This window comes from Prunus persica, chromosome G4 (genome assembly GCF_000346465.2).
Source record: "Prunus persica cultivar Lovell chromosome G4, Prunus_persica_NCBIv2, whole genome shotgun sequence".
NCBI lineage: Eukaryota > Viridiplantae > Streptophyta > Magnoliopsida > Rosales > Rosaceae > Prunus > Prunus persica.
Window position 1 is genome coordinate 19,693,507 of NC_034012.1, and position 17,272 is coordinate 19,710,778.

General features: G+C 36.2%; 1 protein-coding gene across 1 annotated transcript; it reads left to right on the forward strand.

Annotated features, from left to right (window-relative positions):
* On the forward strand, positions 1,770-16,820 carry LOC18780095 (rho GTPase-activating protein 7). Its single transcript, XM_007213593.2, has 22 exons — positions 1,770-2,075; positions 2,794-2,830; positions 4,076-4,152; positions 5,816-5,886; positions 5,962-6,040; positions 6,152-6,296; positions 6,383-6,502; positions 7,130-7,207; positions 7,407-7,462; positions 7,552-7,621; positions 7,969-8,056; positions 8,906-9,149; positions 10,959-11,180; positions 11,829-12,176; positions 13,342-13,391; positions 13,725-13,785; positions 13,873-13,956; positions 14,701-14,814; positions 14,908-15,077; positions 15,452-15,521; positions 15,835-16,041; positions 16,298-16,820. Exons 1-22 carry the CDS (start codon positions 2,022-2,024, stop codon positions 16,481-16,483), a joined length of 2,631 nt encoding a protein of 876 aa, XP_007213655.1. The 5' UTR covers positions 1,770-2,021; the 3' UTR covers positions 16,484-16,820.

Sequence of the window (17,272 nt, forward strand, 5' to 3'; positions counted from 1 at the left end):
TAACCCAAAATCTCCATTATCCAAGAGCCTTCGTGGGTCTTGTGGACCTCTGTAACCTTTCACACCACAATCCCTTGTGCAAGCCCCGTAAACCACATGACTTGGGTTCATGCTTGGTAGGTGATTGACATAGGAAAAATGTATTAGCGTGGCATGGAGTAATTTGGCATGTGCTTGGAATGCTTGGGCATGTGTTACAATGACTTGAGCTTTTATGACCGAGCTTAGTGACATATCGGAATTAAAGGAATAGGTTTTTGGCATGACATGGATGCCATTAGAATTTGTATAAAAGCTTGCGTACATATTTATTTTGTCGAATTAATTCCTGAAAATATAATTGGAATTAACACATGACCAATTTATCTCCAATTTCGTACGTCATATTGGGCTTGAAATGCTTCAGGCTTGTCGTGACTTTTTGGGTCTCAACACCCATATACCCCTTGGTAGGTGATTATATGATATATGCATCATGCAGATGATTGCAGGTATGACTTTCTGGTAAAAGATTTGGTTATGTAAGTATTTGCATGTACCATGATATGCTAATTGAATAGTTAAGTACATAATTTCATGATATGAGATTCAATTCTATAACTTGTTGAAATCCAGGTAAAGAATGATTATGAGATTTCATCCTTGGTTTGACTTTGATTATTTATATACTATCTTAATTGTGATTCATGGTAGAAAGAACTACATGTGGCTTTTTGATCCCTCAGTAAGAGTATGTAGGCAACCTAGGCTAACCTAGGTGCAGCCGCAAGTTTATGATTGGTTTATTATGTTCAATTTTGTAAAGTTGAATTTGCTGAATGCTTGGGAAATAATTGAGTTTGCTGTGTTGACAGATTTCTGGGTTTGAGCCTTTTTCAGGGGAGACTTTGCCGGTTTTTCAGTAGAAGTCAAACCCTAAAGTAGTTTTTGGATTAGGGCAAGAAGAGTATTTCGGTCATTCGTGCTCGATACCTGCCAGGTGTTGGACATGCATGAGATTTGACACGGATTCCAAAGTAGAATTTTTGTTGGGTCCTTTCAATCGACCATTCAAGTTGTATTGTTGTTTTAATCTCTATATTGCAAGAACCTCCTTCGGGGGTTGTGTTCTTACTGTTATATCCGGGGTTGTTTTTCAAGTGAATCTCTACTGTTTCGTGACAAAAAAAAAGAAAAGAAAAAAAAGTCTTCAGTTGTTGACCAAAAAACCAATAAACTAGTCTTCAGTTGTTGACCAAAAACAAATAAACTAGTCTTCAGCCCAAAAAAAACCTTAAATCAGTCTCACAACTGGCACGAGTGTAGAGCTATCAAACCGGTGGATGTACAGTTGAAATCTCTTTACACGGACAGGGCCCGTGAACAAGTGAAAGTAACGCAACTCTTCAGAATCCAGATTACCAGGGGCCTCTAGATCCTCTCCCACTGCCAGCTTGGCAGCTTGGACTGTTCCCATTGGTCAAAATTCTCGACTGATACTTCATCTTGACCGCACACGACCACACCCTCCCCTCTCCTTCTTCAACTTCAAGTAGGTGAAAAGCAAACACATTCTCTCATTATTCATTACCCATAAAAAATAAATACTACTGAAGCCACTGCTGTACTCTACTACCTAATCTAATTGATTAAAAATTAAAACTTCAAAAAAACAAAAAAGCAAATCAATTCCAACAAATATAGAGATTTAAAGCTGACCTTTTTTGCCTGCTTTGCTTCCTTCACATTCTTCTTTGACATCCATAACCAGACACACCAGTAATTCTGGTTGTTGCTTCTTTAAACTCTCCCACCCATCTCTTCAAATTCAAAACCCTAGAAAACCCATTCTTCTTCTTGAAGCCTCTCTCTCTCTCTCCCCCTCCTCTTTGTGCTGGGTTTTCAGATCGTGCTGCTGAAATCTCAGCTCGCTCGCCGATCTGCTCCGTCTCCGCCGAGTCGGTTAAATGGGCGGCTCCGACGATTCGCGTCGCTGAAATGTTGGCTATTGCTGACCGCGATTTCGATGCTCGTCGGCCAAAATGTCGGCCTCTTTAGCTGCTTTTGAGCGCCCAAGACCTGGAGGTTCTAATACGGTATGGTTTTTGCTCCTCTGGTTTGCTTGGTTATTGGGAAAACGAGTTGAACTGGTTGCAAAGTTGTGGAATTTTTTTTTTGTTTTGTTTTCTATTGTTAAAAGTTTAATTTAGTTGGCTTCTGTGGGAAGGCACCAAAACTAAAGGGAATGCTAAGTTTATTGATGTTGGTTCCGTTTAAATCCCAGATGGTGTAATGTCCGAAATGTTATGAAATTTGTTAACTTTATTGATTTGTTTCCCTTTTCTGTTCTGATTGCTGAGGGAAGTGTAAAAAGGAAAATAAAAGGTAAAAGAAATTCAAGGCATGTTTCCCCTACTTATCTGTACCAATTTCACTTGTCGAAATGATTGAAGTGGTATTAGGCTGAGTTCAGTCTACTATGTTCAAGTAATGTTGACACGTATTTGTAATGTTTTTATTTTTGTTATGTGAATGTAACTGCAATGCTGTTTCCTTTATTTGAACAAAACCTCAACTTGCCTAAAATTTCAGGGAATCGATGAAACATTCGATGTTTTATTCATTCTTGATCATTCGAATGTGTTCTTAACTGCCAGTTCATCATAATCACAGTTTCTTAATTATCAATGTGACCTGATAATATTTCGGATGTTCCGTTCCATTCCTATGGTGCTTAATTTTTGAACTAGTTTCACATAGTGCTTTGTGGGTCGTGATTATTCATGAATTCTAACACATGAGATGATCTACCAGGTCTTCAAGAGTGGCCCACTTTTCATATCTTCGAAAGGTTGGTAAACGTTCACTTTCTCCATTACTATTTTCTCCTTAAGGCAGTTTTCGTTGGGTTTCCCAAACTTGCTTATTTATTTAGTGACAGTCACTTGGCATTTGTGCGACTACGGTAGTCTTAGACGAACAATTTAGTTTACCTGGAACTGGAAAATTTGCCTTCAGAATGCTATCTTCACAGTGCTCGAGCTTGGCTTCTTTATACTTTATTGAGCTTGAACTTGGTTTTGGCTAAAAAGAAAGTCAAGCTTGATAGGAGCTCAAGCTGTATTGAGCTGATTTATAGGAATGTGTTGGTCTCTTTCCATAACAAGATCTTCATGAATTGCATAATTTAATGATAAATAATGAAGATAACAATTAAGGCATAGCGAAGAGTAATTTTCTAACATAAACTTAGGAAATAAGAAAGTAATAAAACAAGAAAAGAAAATAAAGAAACTGCAATCTTAATATTACGTATGACCAACTATCCTTAATGACACTGGTGCTACATTAAAAGCTAACAAGTCTTACTTGAAGGTAACGTGAAAACGTGTAAACCGCGGCAATTTAGAAAATGTGTTTAGATATATGTGTGATTGAAAATTGAGTAGTTTCTTCAACTTTAGAATTGTGTGAGAAGTGAAAAAGTCTTGTTGTTTTAAGTTGGGTTGGGTAATGGATAAGTAACTTGGCTGGGGCAGGTTTAATAGAAACAAGGGGCATCAGTAGGTGGTGGTGGAAGAGAGGAGGGGTGGAAGGGGCATTGAAGCAGTATGTATAGGTTGGGTGGGAGAGCCATGTGGCACTTGGAGGGACGAGAGAGCTTTGATATAGGTGGAGAAGGAGAGGCACTGCTGCTCCTGGATAGATTGAGGGTGGGCTTCTTTATTATGTTATTTTTATTTTTAAATGGGTAAAGGATAAAATGAGAATTCTACACCTTCCTCTTATCTTGATTCTAGGGTTGTTCCAAACATCGGAAATGGAAATTAAAAAAATCATTTCTTTCTATAATAGTCAGGGAAATGGAAAAAATTCCTATTCCCATTAAGCATTCCAGTCAAACAAACATGGCTTTAAGGTTTTGAGCTATTCCTCACAACTATATGTTGACTCAGTTGAAGTGTTTAGTTTTATCAACTAGAGTTTGAATTTATGTTTTTATCTCTATTTTCTTATCATGCATTTAATCATTTTCTCACGATCGCCTTTCCTCCGCTCATTAGTTTTATCTTTTGTTCTTACCTTAACTTTGCAGGCATAGGCTGGAAGTCTTGGAAGAAGCGGTGGTTTATCCTCACACGGACTTCTTTGGTTTTCTTTAAAAATGATCCTGTTAGTATCAATCAGTAATCTCTTTATCTTCTTTGTGACTATACTAATATGTTTAGGTTTCCTTTTGATTCCCGTGTCCTTTTTAATAATTTTCTGAATTGCTCTTCATAATTGACTGTGTTTATTGAAAAAGATTGGCTGGTCACTGGATTCATGTATGTTTATATTTGCTCTAAAAATGGTAAACTTAGGAAATGCTGTTTTGAGTTTTGAAATTGGACTAAGGTTGTAGACATGTGTCTTTTTTATTGCTTTGCTTGCTGAACATTCTTATCATCACAAATGTAGATTTGGTTAGATATCCTTTGGAATGATATAATAGTACATTCTATGTGACTTTTGAAGTTGTTTTTAGGCATAAAAGAAATCATAACTAGGATCATCTTTTATCTTCTAAATTTGAATTTCATATCTTTTGCCAACATGCATTAACTAATGTTGTGGTGCACACAATGCATGCTCATGCAGTGACAATTTGTGCAGGGTCCACCCTATGGTGATTTGACAATCACCTTGTTTAGACTAGCTATTAGTGTTGAATATTTCCAGAATCAACTAGGTTGGCTAAGCTTTTGAAAGTCTGAATTTGTTATTTTTGAGCTTTATGCTCATTGCTTATTTACAGCTTTAACAATTTATCAGTTTGCAGAAATGCCTAACTTTCAATGCTCAAGTACCAACTGCAATTCCAACTTCCTGAGAAAAGGCTTACTGTTAGTCTATTATAGACCCTTTTTCACAAACCACTGACTGCCATGTTTATTAAGTACCTCATTGGATGACTACCAGGAAAATGCGCTTCTTTGACATTTTTACTGTCTTCAGTTGGCTATACTTTTCCCCTCACATTTTTTCTGGCAAATATAGATAGTTGATTAATTTGTTAGGAAAATAATAGGTTCACACTAAGCTTCCCTGAATCTTTGAAAGACACTAGTATTCTACCAAGTCAAGATATATTGGAACTTCTTCCATTGCCTCATGATATGGGATGGATCCCTATTCCGGCCTTCATATCACAACCTTTGTACTTTGAGTTGCATATATTCTCTTCATTTATTCACTCAGACCAAAAAATATTCTCTTCATTTAGCATTGTTGTCTTCTTTGTACATTATTAAGACAAACCACTAAAATGAATGGCATCCCTTCATTCCTTAATGAACATGTCACGTTGGGAATATAATTTCAATTTAAAAGGGTATTTCAATAGTGTTTCTGGTTTATTATGTGTGGCTCACACATAATAAATCAGAAACACTATTGAAATACAGTAAGCCTAAATGAAGAGAGTTTACTGAATTGTTTGCAAACTGTTAGCTGATTTTCCAAGCAAAAATTTTGAAAACAGAGTCAGGACATTATTGGTTTTTCTGTGTGCCCAAATTTGTGTGGAAGGTAATGAAAAGTTGGGGGATCTAGCTTATATAAAGATAGCTTGTTCGGGAATTAACCACAACCGTAGGCATTGAAATGGTCGTTTCTTTATTGTCATTCCGGTTGTGTTAAATGATTTCCTGTTTCTGAGTGTAATACTAGCATAGTATTTTGAGACTTTGCAAGCTGTAATTAACTGATTAACATTATTTTTAACTCATACATCAAATTTAGTGTGTTTTAATTGTTAATAGAAATGAAAATGATTGTTTTAACTTTTGCATAGAGTGCGCTTCCACAAAGAGGTGGTGAAGTAAATCTGACTTTGGGGGGCATTGACTTGAACAATTCTGGGAGGTATGGATGGCTACTAAACTGTTTGTTTCATTATTATCTGCAATCTATCTAACAAATGCAACTGGTTTCTTGTAGTGTTGTTGTTAGAGAAGATAAAAAGCTGCTGACAGTTTTATTTCCTGATGGACGTGATGGTCGGGCCTTCACCCTTAAGGTGATTGCTGATATGATTTTGTTGTCCAAGTCTTATTTGGATTTATAATATAATTGCATAGTTTCTGCTGATATTTATTTGTAATATTCTCTGTGTTTCTCCAAATCCCAGGCTGAGACATCAGAAGACTTGTATGAGTGGAAGACAGCCCTTGAACATGCTCTTGCACAAGCGCCAAGTGCTGCCCTTGTCATGGGACACAATGGGATTTTCCGAAATGACACAAATGATACAATGGAAGGGTCCTTCCATCAATGTAACTTTTCAGTATTTACCCATTCAATGTTTCATAATTTAATCTCTCTGGAGCTGGTGTATTTATACATAATTTTGGGCTTTCAGGGAGGGATAAGAGGCCTGTTAAATCTTTGGTTGTTGGAAGACCAATTCTGCTTGCGCTAGAAGATATTGATGGAGGTCCTTCGTTCCTTGAGAAAGCTCTTCGGTTCCTCGAAAAGTTTGGTATGTTGTGATAACATAATTTGAAACTGAAGGAAAAAATCGATTACATTCTGTATTAACTCCAGAAAATTTTAAAATTTGCCTCAGACCTTTCATAAACAAACTTACAAAAATCCTCTCCCCATGTGCATCCTGTATCTCTTGCGTATTTATTGTGTTTCTCTAGTGCATGCATCCCATATCCAAAGGCCAGATTTTCCAAAAAGTCAACTGGATAGAAATTTGGAGTATCTGATACATGTAGAGGTGTTTATGGCTGTATCGGATACTCAATACCCGTGCTTTAAAGATGCCATCTATGGATAGACGACTATAATAAGAAAAGTTCACATATATGTTGGTCTTTATTCTTGTCTGGTATTTTGGGAATTGGTCTACTTCCAAAAAGCACAGTATTGATATCTTTTTTCATATATGGGTTATGCAGAAGTTTAGATATTTCTTTGTTTACCACACTTTGGAGACTATCAGTACAAACTCTTAATTCTAATTGCCTAATTATTTGGAAACACAATTTTGGGAAATAACTCGTTATGCTTGAAGAGATACAGAAAAATAGAATAAAAGAATATTTTTGAGGAATATAGCATACAATTTCATAATCTCTGTAAGTTATTTGTCCACTAGGTACTAAAGTTGAAGGAATTTTGCGACAGTCAGCGGATGTTGAGGAGGTAGAACGTAGGGTACAAGAATATGAACAAGGTATCTGTTTTATTAAAGTTCGAAGTATCTGTTTTATTTAATTGGGCGATTGCTTATGAATGTCTTTGATGTATTGCCAGCACTGAATAGATTTTATATGCCTCAGTTGGATGTTCCATCTATTAGCTTATGCGCTCAACTTTCTGTGAAGCATGCATTTCCAAATGAGTTTATCCTAACCTGTTTTTCATGTTTTAAGGCAAGACTGAATTTGATCCCGGTGAGGACGCTCATGTTATTGGTGATTGTGTCAAGGTACTTTCCCATAACTAATTGATGCTATTTGTTAACTAATATGAATAATGAGTTCAAATCAATATTTACTCAAGCTGTTTGATCTGCAGCATGTTCTGAGAGAGTTGCCCTCGTCTCCAGTACCAGCATCTTGCTGCACTGCGTTGCTAGAAGCTTATAGTAAGTTTAGCTCAATGTCATGCGTGTTCATAGGTTAAGTAATCTGGTTTTTCTTTATGTTTGGGAATTCAATAATTGGAATTGTTCTGTGACACTGTATAACAACATTCTAAGGTTATCTGATTTTCCTTTGCAAAAAAAGAAAAAAAGATTGGCCATCAGTCTCATGTGTAGTAATCTGACGCATTAATTAATACTCTTTATGCATGATGCAGAGATTTGTACTAGTATCCACATTAATTTTAATGTCCACTAAAGTTTCCTCGAGTTTCTGAATTTATTTGTGTATATGATCAGCATATATTATTTTTGTATGTAATTTGTACCATTGTATTCTGTTTGACTAGAAATTGATCGAAAGGAAGCTCGGATTAATGCAATGCGCTCTTCAATATTGGAGACATTTCCTGAGCCAAACCGCCGTTTATTACAGAGGTAACCTATATATCCATCTGTTACATGGTATGGGATGTCTTATTTCATCTTTTGAGTAGACAATTTTTGTGGCCTTTTGAGTCCTACTCATTATGCTTGAGATTCTTCATTTTCTGTTATAAACTTAATAAAAAATTCTTGAGTTTTTGTGGGAATGAAATATCTTACATGTTGGTAGTGAATGGATGCATGAAAATAATTATAAGAAAGGATGAAGGTATTAGTGTCGGTTGAAATATTGATATTCGGATGTTCGGATATATTGATGTAAATATCAGTAAAATTTACACAAACTACTCATACTTGTTTTAGAACATCGAAATTTCGAATGAAACATACTGATATTAGGTTCGGTAGACTATCCTTTAGGTTGACCCCTAGTAAGGTACTTTGGTATGTAGTTCGTAATGATGTTCACCTCATTGAGGACTGTATTTCTGTAACTGACGTGACAACAAAGGAAGAAATGATTTACCAATTCTGCTCCTTTCAGAGTGAATTACTCGTATGCTATGCCTATCTTTTTGCGGCCAATTGTTTACATTTGAACTTTGTACCGTGGAAGGTTATTAAGAATAAGCACGTTTAGGGTTTAGGGACTTGCATTTTGCTTGCTTCCTTGATAAGCATGTAATACCAAAAAATGCCATAAATTTACACTAGAACCTGTGTTTTATACTTGAATGCTAAGTTGTCAGTTTGGGGAAAAATAAAATTTGTAGATTTTGAACATGCTGTATTGTAGAGTGACTATACTTATTGATCTTTCCCTTGATACGTTTTGTTTCCAGTTGTACTGAGCAATCATATCGGTCTATCATCTTACTATTTTCTTTCTTTTCTTTTCAGAATTTTGAAGATGATGCATACCATCTCATCTCACTCACATGAGAATCGGATGACTCCATCTGCAGTTGCTGCTTGCATGGCACCCTTGCTCTTACGCCCTCTATTAGCTGGTGAATGTGAGTTGGATGATGAGTTTGATGTGAATGGAGATAATTCTGCCCAGCTTCTTGCTGCAGCAAATGCTGCTAATAATGCGCAAGCGATCATTACAACTCTTTTGGAGGAATATGAAAACATTTTTGATGTAAGATACTCTCAATCTAGTTTTACAGGAATAGTGTGTTTATTACATTCCGTGTTCTTGCGATCTTGTTAGGTGGATACCTCATTGTTTCAAATTGTTAACCAAACTTAAAAATTTACTACAACCTATCCATAATATATGTTGAAACATGTCAGGCTATCCCCTCCCCTATTAATATCCCTTTTGTTGTGGGATGGGGCATCCCGGATTTACTGAGGATAAGTTCATAAGATTGGTTGAACTGATAAAGGAGATTAGTAGTGGTCCCAGTGAGGGGTTTGATCAGAACAAACAGTAGGGTGGGTTTAGAAATTTCTCAGTGAAGATATAAAGGAAATTTTGGTCAAGACCCAGATTTAGTTGTTCTTCAAGAAACAAAATTTGAGCAAAATTAGTAGGAGGGTGGCCTTTGTGTGGAAGGCCAGGGTGTATTCTAGTCATGTGGGATGTTAGATCCATTTGTATATCGAGTGTGTTGTAGCCTTATATGGCAGTCTGTGTGCCAATTGGAGAAAGCTTTTGTCTTGAGTGGTGACTGTTGGGGGTACCTTGGCCTTTGCTGGGTTTGTGTATGGTCTCTGTAGTCCAAGATGGTGTGTGGGGGTGGTCATAACATCTAAAGAGGGTGGCCTTTGTGTGGAAGGCCAGGGTGTATTCTAGTCATGTGGGATGTTAGATCCATTTGTATATCGAGTGTGTTGTAGCCTTATATGGCAGTCTGTGTGCCAATTGGAGAAAGCTTTTGTCTTGAGTGGTGACTGTCGGGGGCACCTTGGCCTTTGCTGGGTTCGTGTATGGTCTTTATAGTCCAAGATGGTGTGTGGGGGTGGTCATAACATCTAAAGAGGAAGAAATTTAAGAGAAAATTATTAGTTAGGTATGGAGAAAATCCCCTGTTCCATACTGGTTTCCATGGCGGTGTTTCAGGATTATTCGGATGCTGTTGGTTAAGGTTTTACATAAATTCTTCATCAATAAGTGAAGGCTTGCATAATTGCTTGATCTTGAAGAAAATCCATTATTTGCGAGTAATGAATTACCAACCAGCTTGGTGACATGTCTGTATTGTATCTAGCTAAGGTCTCATCAACGACACTGACAGAGCGTCTGGTTGAGCCAATATCCAAGCCTTAAGTGTTTAAGTTGATGATAGACAAATTTGGATTTGGTTCTAGTTGTCGATTAAAATTAAATGGCTGAGGGGTGTATTGGCTGAAAAAGAAGGTGTTGTGGTTTTAGATTCTTGAAAATGCGCAAGACCATGTTGATTGGGCCTTCCTTTTTGTCTAAAGTTTCTCTATGCTAGTCTGAGATAATTGGTTATCTGAGATTCTGGCAACTTTTGTTCTATCAGTGATAGGGCCATGTGGGTTGAGCTCCAGAGTTAAGACTATGCTGTTCCTGCATTTCCACCATGTTTATGATAGGAGATTTCACTTTCTGGGGATTTGTTGATGCCATGCAATTTCTTTCCATTGAGAGGGGGAGTATATATTGTAGTAGATCTTTTTGCACTTAATTCTCTTCCGGCCTCTCACTAATATGCTCTGTTATTTACTTCATCTTACTTTAACTGTTCAACCGTTTTCTTTTTCCTCCCGGTTGCTTTCTTTGAGCTGCATTGGAAGTTTTGTTAATTAGGTGGCATCTCTAGTAACTTTAATATAAATTAAATAATATATTCATGAAAGAAAGAAAACTTTGTTGACACTGTTTTTTATGGTTTACCTTTACATGCTATTAAAATGCTGTAAATCTCAAGCAGCTGTTCAATTTTTTCAATTGTAAGGTGGTTGGCTCTTGTTTCAGGATGAAAATCTACTACGGTGTTCTATTTCAGCTGATTCTCGGATTGAGAATAGTGGGAGTGAAGATTCTTCTGACGATGAAAATCTTGATGTGAAAGACAATGGTTACCATGATGCAGAAAATGAAGTTGATCCAGAAACAGATGATGACCTTGATCGTGTACATAGTGGAAAATTGAGTGAAAGCAGTGGTTATGCTGGCAGTGACCTCTATGATTATAAGGTTCTCTCTCTCTCTCTCTCTCTCTCTCTCAGTGTGTGTGTGTCATTCCATTAAAATGATTATAGAGTCCACTATTCCTGTGCAAGGTAATTATTTTATATTTTGATCTTTCATTGTGCATAATGATTATAGTCCATTTCTGTGTGTGACACCTGTGCAAGGTAATTATTTTATATTTTGATCCTTCATTGTGCATAATGATTGTAGAGTCCATTTCTCCATGCGACAATAATACATAGTGCCTTCCAACCTTCTGATGGTGTTGACTCCAGTAATGGCTGTGGGATCCACTATGATTTATATGAACTCGATCAAAAGTTTATGTTAGCTTTGATCCTTTGTTGTGTTTCATTAGCCTAGTACAGACACTTGGAAAGTTCACAGTATCACATTATGTTGATTTTCTGACGAAATAGTAATAAAAATCCACTTTCTGTAAGTGTTGCCGCCTTCATTTTTTTCTTCATAGCCATGGTCCTTGATTAGCTGTGGTGTTAATGAGTCTAATAGGCATACTAAAACAATTAAGTTATATCCAAGTTCCTTATTATGTATGTTTTATTTAATTCTTTCTTCGTTCCATTGAAATGTTCATCTACATGAATTATAGTAACTTTGGTTGACATGTATGTTGATTTACTCATACAGGCATTTGGGGGTGATGATTTGGATGTTGGATCCCCTAAAGGAAATCATGCTTCAGCTGAGAGTTCAAATTTAGGTGTTCCTCAACCAATCAGAGATCCGAATGTTGAAGTAATGGAAAGTGGAACCAAACAGAAAAAAGAAAATGGAACTTCAATTAGTGAGACGGAAACACCAAGCGCATCACCTGCTGGAGAATCTTACAGATCAATGGGAGAGATTCTGTCAGTAATGGATCCAGGGCATCCTTTACAGGTGTCTGGAGTTGAATCAGGAAATGTGAAAGCAGTGGCTAAAGTTACAGGATCCAATCATAATGCAAAGCGCTCGGCATTTTGGGGGAGAAGCAATGTGAGTTGATATCTACTCTATCTTAAAAGTTATTATTGGGCTTACCCAGTGAATATTCAGCAGATTAATGATATGCCAATGAGGTCCAATAATGTACTTAACATTAAGTTGATATCTGTTCTGTTTATTTTTTGTGAAAGAATAAGAAAATTGTTCAAATACCTTTCCTGAAACTTTATAGGGAGTTTGAAGCCTGATTATTTAATTTTTTTTTTTGAACATTTGATTGTTAATATATTTTTCAAACTACTCCTCCTAAAGTTGAAAATACTCTGTGCATTAGCTTCTTTTCTCTCACCCCTATCATCGCCATTACTCATTGTAACACTAGCTCTCTCATTCTTTATGGTTGCCCTGGTAGTTATATGCAAGGTTGAAGATATTCATTGATACACTGATGTTTCCATTGAAATATCCATTTTTGAAGCCATTGATTTTGATAGAGGGAATAAAGTATATTACCGACAACATGTCGTTGAGATGTTCATGAATTTACTCATTAAAATGCTTATATCTGATTATACTTAATGAAATTAAGAAGTTTTGCACATTAAAGTTAAAATTTCAAGAACATGCATGTATTAGTGGTTGTGCTACTCAATGTATTCATTTAAATGTCATAAATTTGTTGCTACTCTGAAATTTGTATGTTTAATTGAGGAATTCTTAATCAATTTATATTTTCTAAAGTTTTATATGTAGTTTCTACCCTTTTAGAGTTTCCTGAAGTGTCCGTCAATATCAATATTTCACCAATATTTCCATAAATCAGAGTGTCTATATCGATATTTTCATCCTTGGTTATATGTGGATGATCCGGGAATCAGGGTCAATAAGGGAGATAGGATGTGTGGGTCCCATTGGCTTAAGAGGCATTAAGCGAATCAAATTATTAATTTTTTTCAATATCATGAAGCTTGAGCTTTATTTTTTTAATTCTTTGGTTTTGAATGTCGTCGTCTCTTTTTTAAGTGGGCATTTCTACTGGTAATTTTTTTTTTTGTGGGTAAACAGTATGTGTCCCGGCAGCCTTATGTTTAGAGAGGCAAAGTGCGAACACGTGATTTGTTTTAGGGGAGATGAGAACATATATCCCAGTCCAGCTTTTACAGTTTGTGTTTTAAAATCCAGTGGTATCTGATATTCTTTATTTATTTTTATTCAGGCAAGAAAGACACCGTCAATGGAATCAGTTGATTCTTCTGGAGAGGAAGAGTAAGATAATTATCATATATTTTTGCACTTTGCTGTATGGCGTGCATATCTTTCTCATTATAAGGATATATCTTTTAATGGAATGTTTCCATTGTCTTCAAATAAGCGGTCGAAGATGTTCTAGATCTTAGCTATTGTTGTAGCAACATGCTTAATGCTTAAGCACCTGCTAATCAAATTTCATTTTCCTCACGAGTCCTTTAAATATGTTCTTGGATCCATGCCATGTTTTGTTTGGAGCTTTAAAGGAACTCCTAGTAAAAATCTGGTCTGTGCTGCATTTATTTTCCTAGTGTTTTCAGTAAGTGAAATAATTTTTTTTGCTGTTTCTAGGCTTTCTATTCAGAGGCTTGAGATTGCAAAAAATGACTTGCAGCACAGGATTGCAAAAGAGGTAACTATACTTCTGCTTAAGTCATAATAATGTCAAATCATATCAACTGGTGCTGTTACTAACTGAATCAGACACCTCCTGTTGTAGGCTAGAGGAAACGCAATTTTACAAGCTAGCTTGGAGAGAAGGAAGCAGGCTTTACATGAGCGGCGCTTGGCACTGGAACAAGACGTATGTTCATGAAAACATTCCAACTGATTTTCTTTTCCTTGCCCAGGCACTATTTTATATCATATGCACACTCTATCTGTGCAATCATTAATTTAGAATGAACAACTTTATAATATTCAAGGACCACAGCAGATGATAGAGGGTATATAATAGAGGACCTGTTGATATATTTAAGCCTTCATTTGATGGTGTTCTGGGTTTAATCTTCAGTTTGACACTAAGAGGGTTAACTTTCAAATTTCCTTTACAACAGTGCAAAAGAGAAGTGACAATAACCTTTTTTTGGACTTGAACTGAATGGGCTTTCGCAGAATGTGGTAAACCTCATCAGTACACCTCTAGTGTATAGTTTCCAAAGCCAATTAGGCAAGCAAAAGTGCTGATGATATCATTTGCTTAAGCGACTGGCTTATGTCCGTGGACCACACTAAACTATTAATAATGTAAACTGCAAAGTTTCTTTTTCTTTTTCTTTTTAATCATTTTGATTTTTTCCAAGTAAAGAAGTCACTTGATACAAAGCCGTTATATTTGATATTAAAAGTTAAAACCTGGCTACTATCTCCCTTGTAATAACTCTAGGTTGTGAATGTGGGAGTTGGGTCTAATAACATTCACTGGTACTGTTTTAGCACACGTACTTTTGTATACCTTAAAGTAATTTCCTCTTTGCTTCTTTGGAGTAGATGATATCTCTGCTTTACTCTCTCTTTGTTTACATCTAATCTGCAAATGGTGATATAGGTTTCAAGATTGCAAGAGCAGCTACAAGCTGAACGAGATCTTAGAGCAGCATTGGAGGTTGGTTTGAGCATGTCTTCGGGACAGTTAGCCAGTTCACGTGGAATGGATTCTAAGGTTTGTGTAAGTCGTTAAGAATTTGCTTTTATTTGATTTTTGTTCCATATCCTTGTGCAATTCAAATTCTTATGACTCTAAACTGGTGTGAAGACAAGGGCTGAACTTGAGGAGATAGCCCTTGCAGAAGCAGATGTGGCCAGGTTGAAGCAGAAAGTTGCAGAACTCCACCATCAACTTAATCAGCAACGACAGCATCATTACGGTTCTCTATCTGATGCTTGTGACCGTTATCAAAATATCCAAAATCATAATCCTCAACCGTAAGTGTGGAGAACCATGTTTTCCTTTTTGAACTGTCTTCTTTTTTTTTCCTCATAGTGTCAATTGCCATAGGTAGTCACATGGAAAATATTCCTGATGTCAAAGGGACTGTTCTCAGAGGCAGTAATTACAATATACCACCTTGAAGGCTATTTAAACTTCATTAACCTAATACCTTATCTGTGTTAAAAATCTAGTTGCTGCAATATACCCTAGATTTGTCTGCAACACTAAGTAGATTGCTACATGATTAAATAATTCATATAATGCATTTGCAGGACCTTTAATATCAATATTATATGATAAGATGGAAATTTGATGCTTGTTGCAATTTGGTGGTGTCTTACTAATGACAAATATTGATTGTCTACAGGAGGTTTCTTCAGCAGGATTTTGATGCAACCCTTGCCTTTTGTAATCATGAAAGGAAACAGAGGAATGAGGTTTATGTTTTTCTATCTTAGTTAATGACTGCTCTATATTAGGAATTGTTCCTACTTGTATTATTTTTTCGTTTATTTGCTAAATGTTTTCTTGGCTTTTGCTCTTCGTTCTAAATGGTGACACTAACACTACCTATGTTCCTCAAAAAGTGGTTTTAAAGCTGGTCGAGGCCTCCCATTCCGACATTTTTATTTAAGCTTTTCTAAAAACCTATTTGCCCTTTGAATCTATTGATTTCTTTGTGTTTTCCCTTTTTTTTTTTCAATGTTGATGTTCTCAACTATCTAACACTCCTTGACTTTTTTGCTGCAGGAGAGTATGTCAGGGGCAGATTGGAGGAATATCAAAGGGCAAATTTTAGCATCTGGCGGTGGTACAAGGCAGCCTACAAGGAAGCAATTCATGGATCCAGCTGGCATGAGCGAATCAAAAAGTACCGATGCATCGACAAGTTTGTCTGTTGATGATCTTAGTGCTGTAGATTCTGCTTCCATGCCATCAACTTCAAGAGCAGCAGAGGCAAGTGCTCCTTTTCTGCTAAGAATGTGCCATTTCGAGTTTGTGACTGACTTTTTCTCCGGATACATATTTTCAATTTTTTTCCAGAGCTAAAAGTCTATTAGAATATTGCTATTTAGTTTTTAGAAATCTTGCCTTGTATAGTTTCACTATATGCAAATTATTACTATAGTATTTGTTAGTTTTGCTCGTTTTGTTGTATGCTTCCTGTCATTCAAACGATTACAAAGACTTGACGTTGGGACCATGGTTCCAGGTGGTAGATTACCCAAGGCATCCATCAACAGCATCTTCTGCCTTAGTAGAATTAACAACTCGTCTTGATTTCTTCAAGGAAAGACGCTCTCAGCTGATGGAACAACTTCATAATCTTGATTTAAATTATGGCACAACATCTTTGCAAGACTCTGTGTATAGACCATCATCACCACCATGGAATTGATTGGCGGAGAAGATGCTCATCAAATGAGTCGGAAGAAGAATGTCAGACGCCCTGTTCTTTGTATATCCTTTGATAATGTTGCATATAGTTGTATCCCATGTGGAACTCTTTAATATTCTTGTTTCATATTCAAAGTTCCTTTTTTTTTTTTTTCTTTTCTTTTTCTAGTGAGGATGTGGAACGGAATTTTCGTGAGAAGTGTTCTTTTCAGTCTGTTTATTGATTTTTTTTCGTTTGGTTTTTGTTGTCAAGGACCCTGTAAACAAACCATGCACTGTTGTGTCCATAGGTGAAGTATGCTTATTGAACAATAATATTTATAGTCAGCAAACCATTTTCAGAAGTGCGTACTTTATTTCTATTTACAGAAATTTTCTTTCTGATTATGATTATTCAGATATTAAAAGGTTTAACAAGATATTGTTTATAATTTAAGCTTCTGTATCTCACCTGCTTAATTACCTATATTTGATTTTGAGACTTACCATTCTATACTCCACTACCTGTGACTAGTTATCTGGGCTTTAGACTGCGCCCCACCTAAAAACCAAGCTTTTAAAATCCCAAAACGTAAGAAAATGTCGCAGCAAATTACAATCTTAGCATTCTATCCCACTATCCCCAATGCAATATTTATCAGAAAACAACGCTTAACGGAGGAAAAATAATTCGAAATTTAACTAAAAGTTGGAAATTTTAGGGCTGCTTACATAAAATCCCCTAAGTTAATACAATCTTGTCACATGTGTAGAAAAAGTTTTAAGGGACATAAAATGACGCTTGGTTAAT

What these genes read in the sequence shown, in the direction of transcription:
- LOC18780095 (XM_007213593.2), top strand. Translation starts at nt 2,022, where the DNA reads ATGTCGGCCTCTTTAGCTGCTTTTGAGCGCCCAAGACCTGGAGGTTCT. An exon ending in GACCTGGAGGTTCTAATACG is followed by an intron (nt 2,076 to 2,793) that starts GTATGGTTTTTG and finishes ATGATCTACCAG; the next exon opens with GTCTTCAAGAGTGGCCCACT. An exon ending in TTATTGGTGATTGTGTCAAG is followed by an intron (nt 7,463 to 7,551) that starts GTACTTTCCCAT and finishes TTTGATCTGCAG; the next exon opens with CATGTTCTGAGAGAGTTGCC.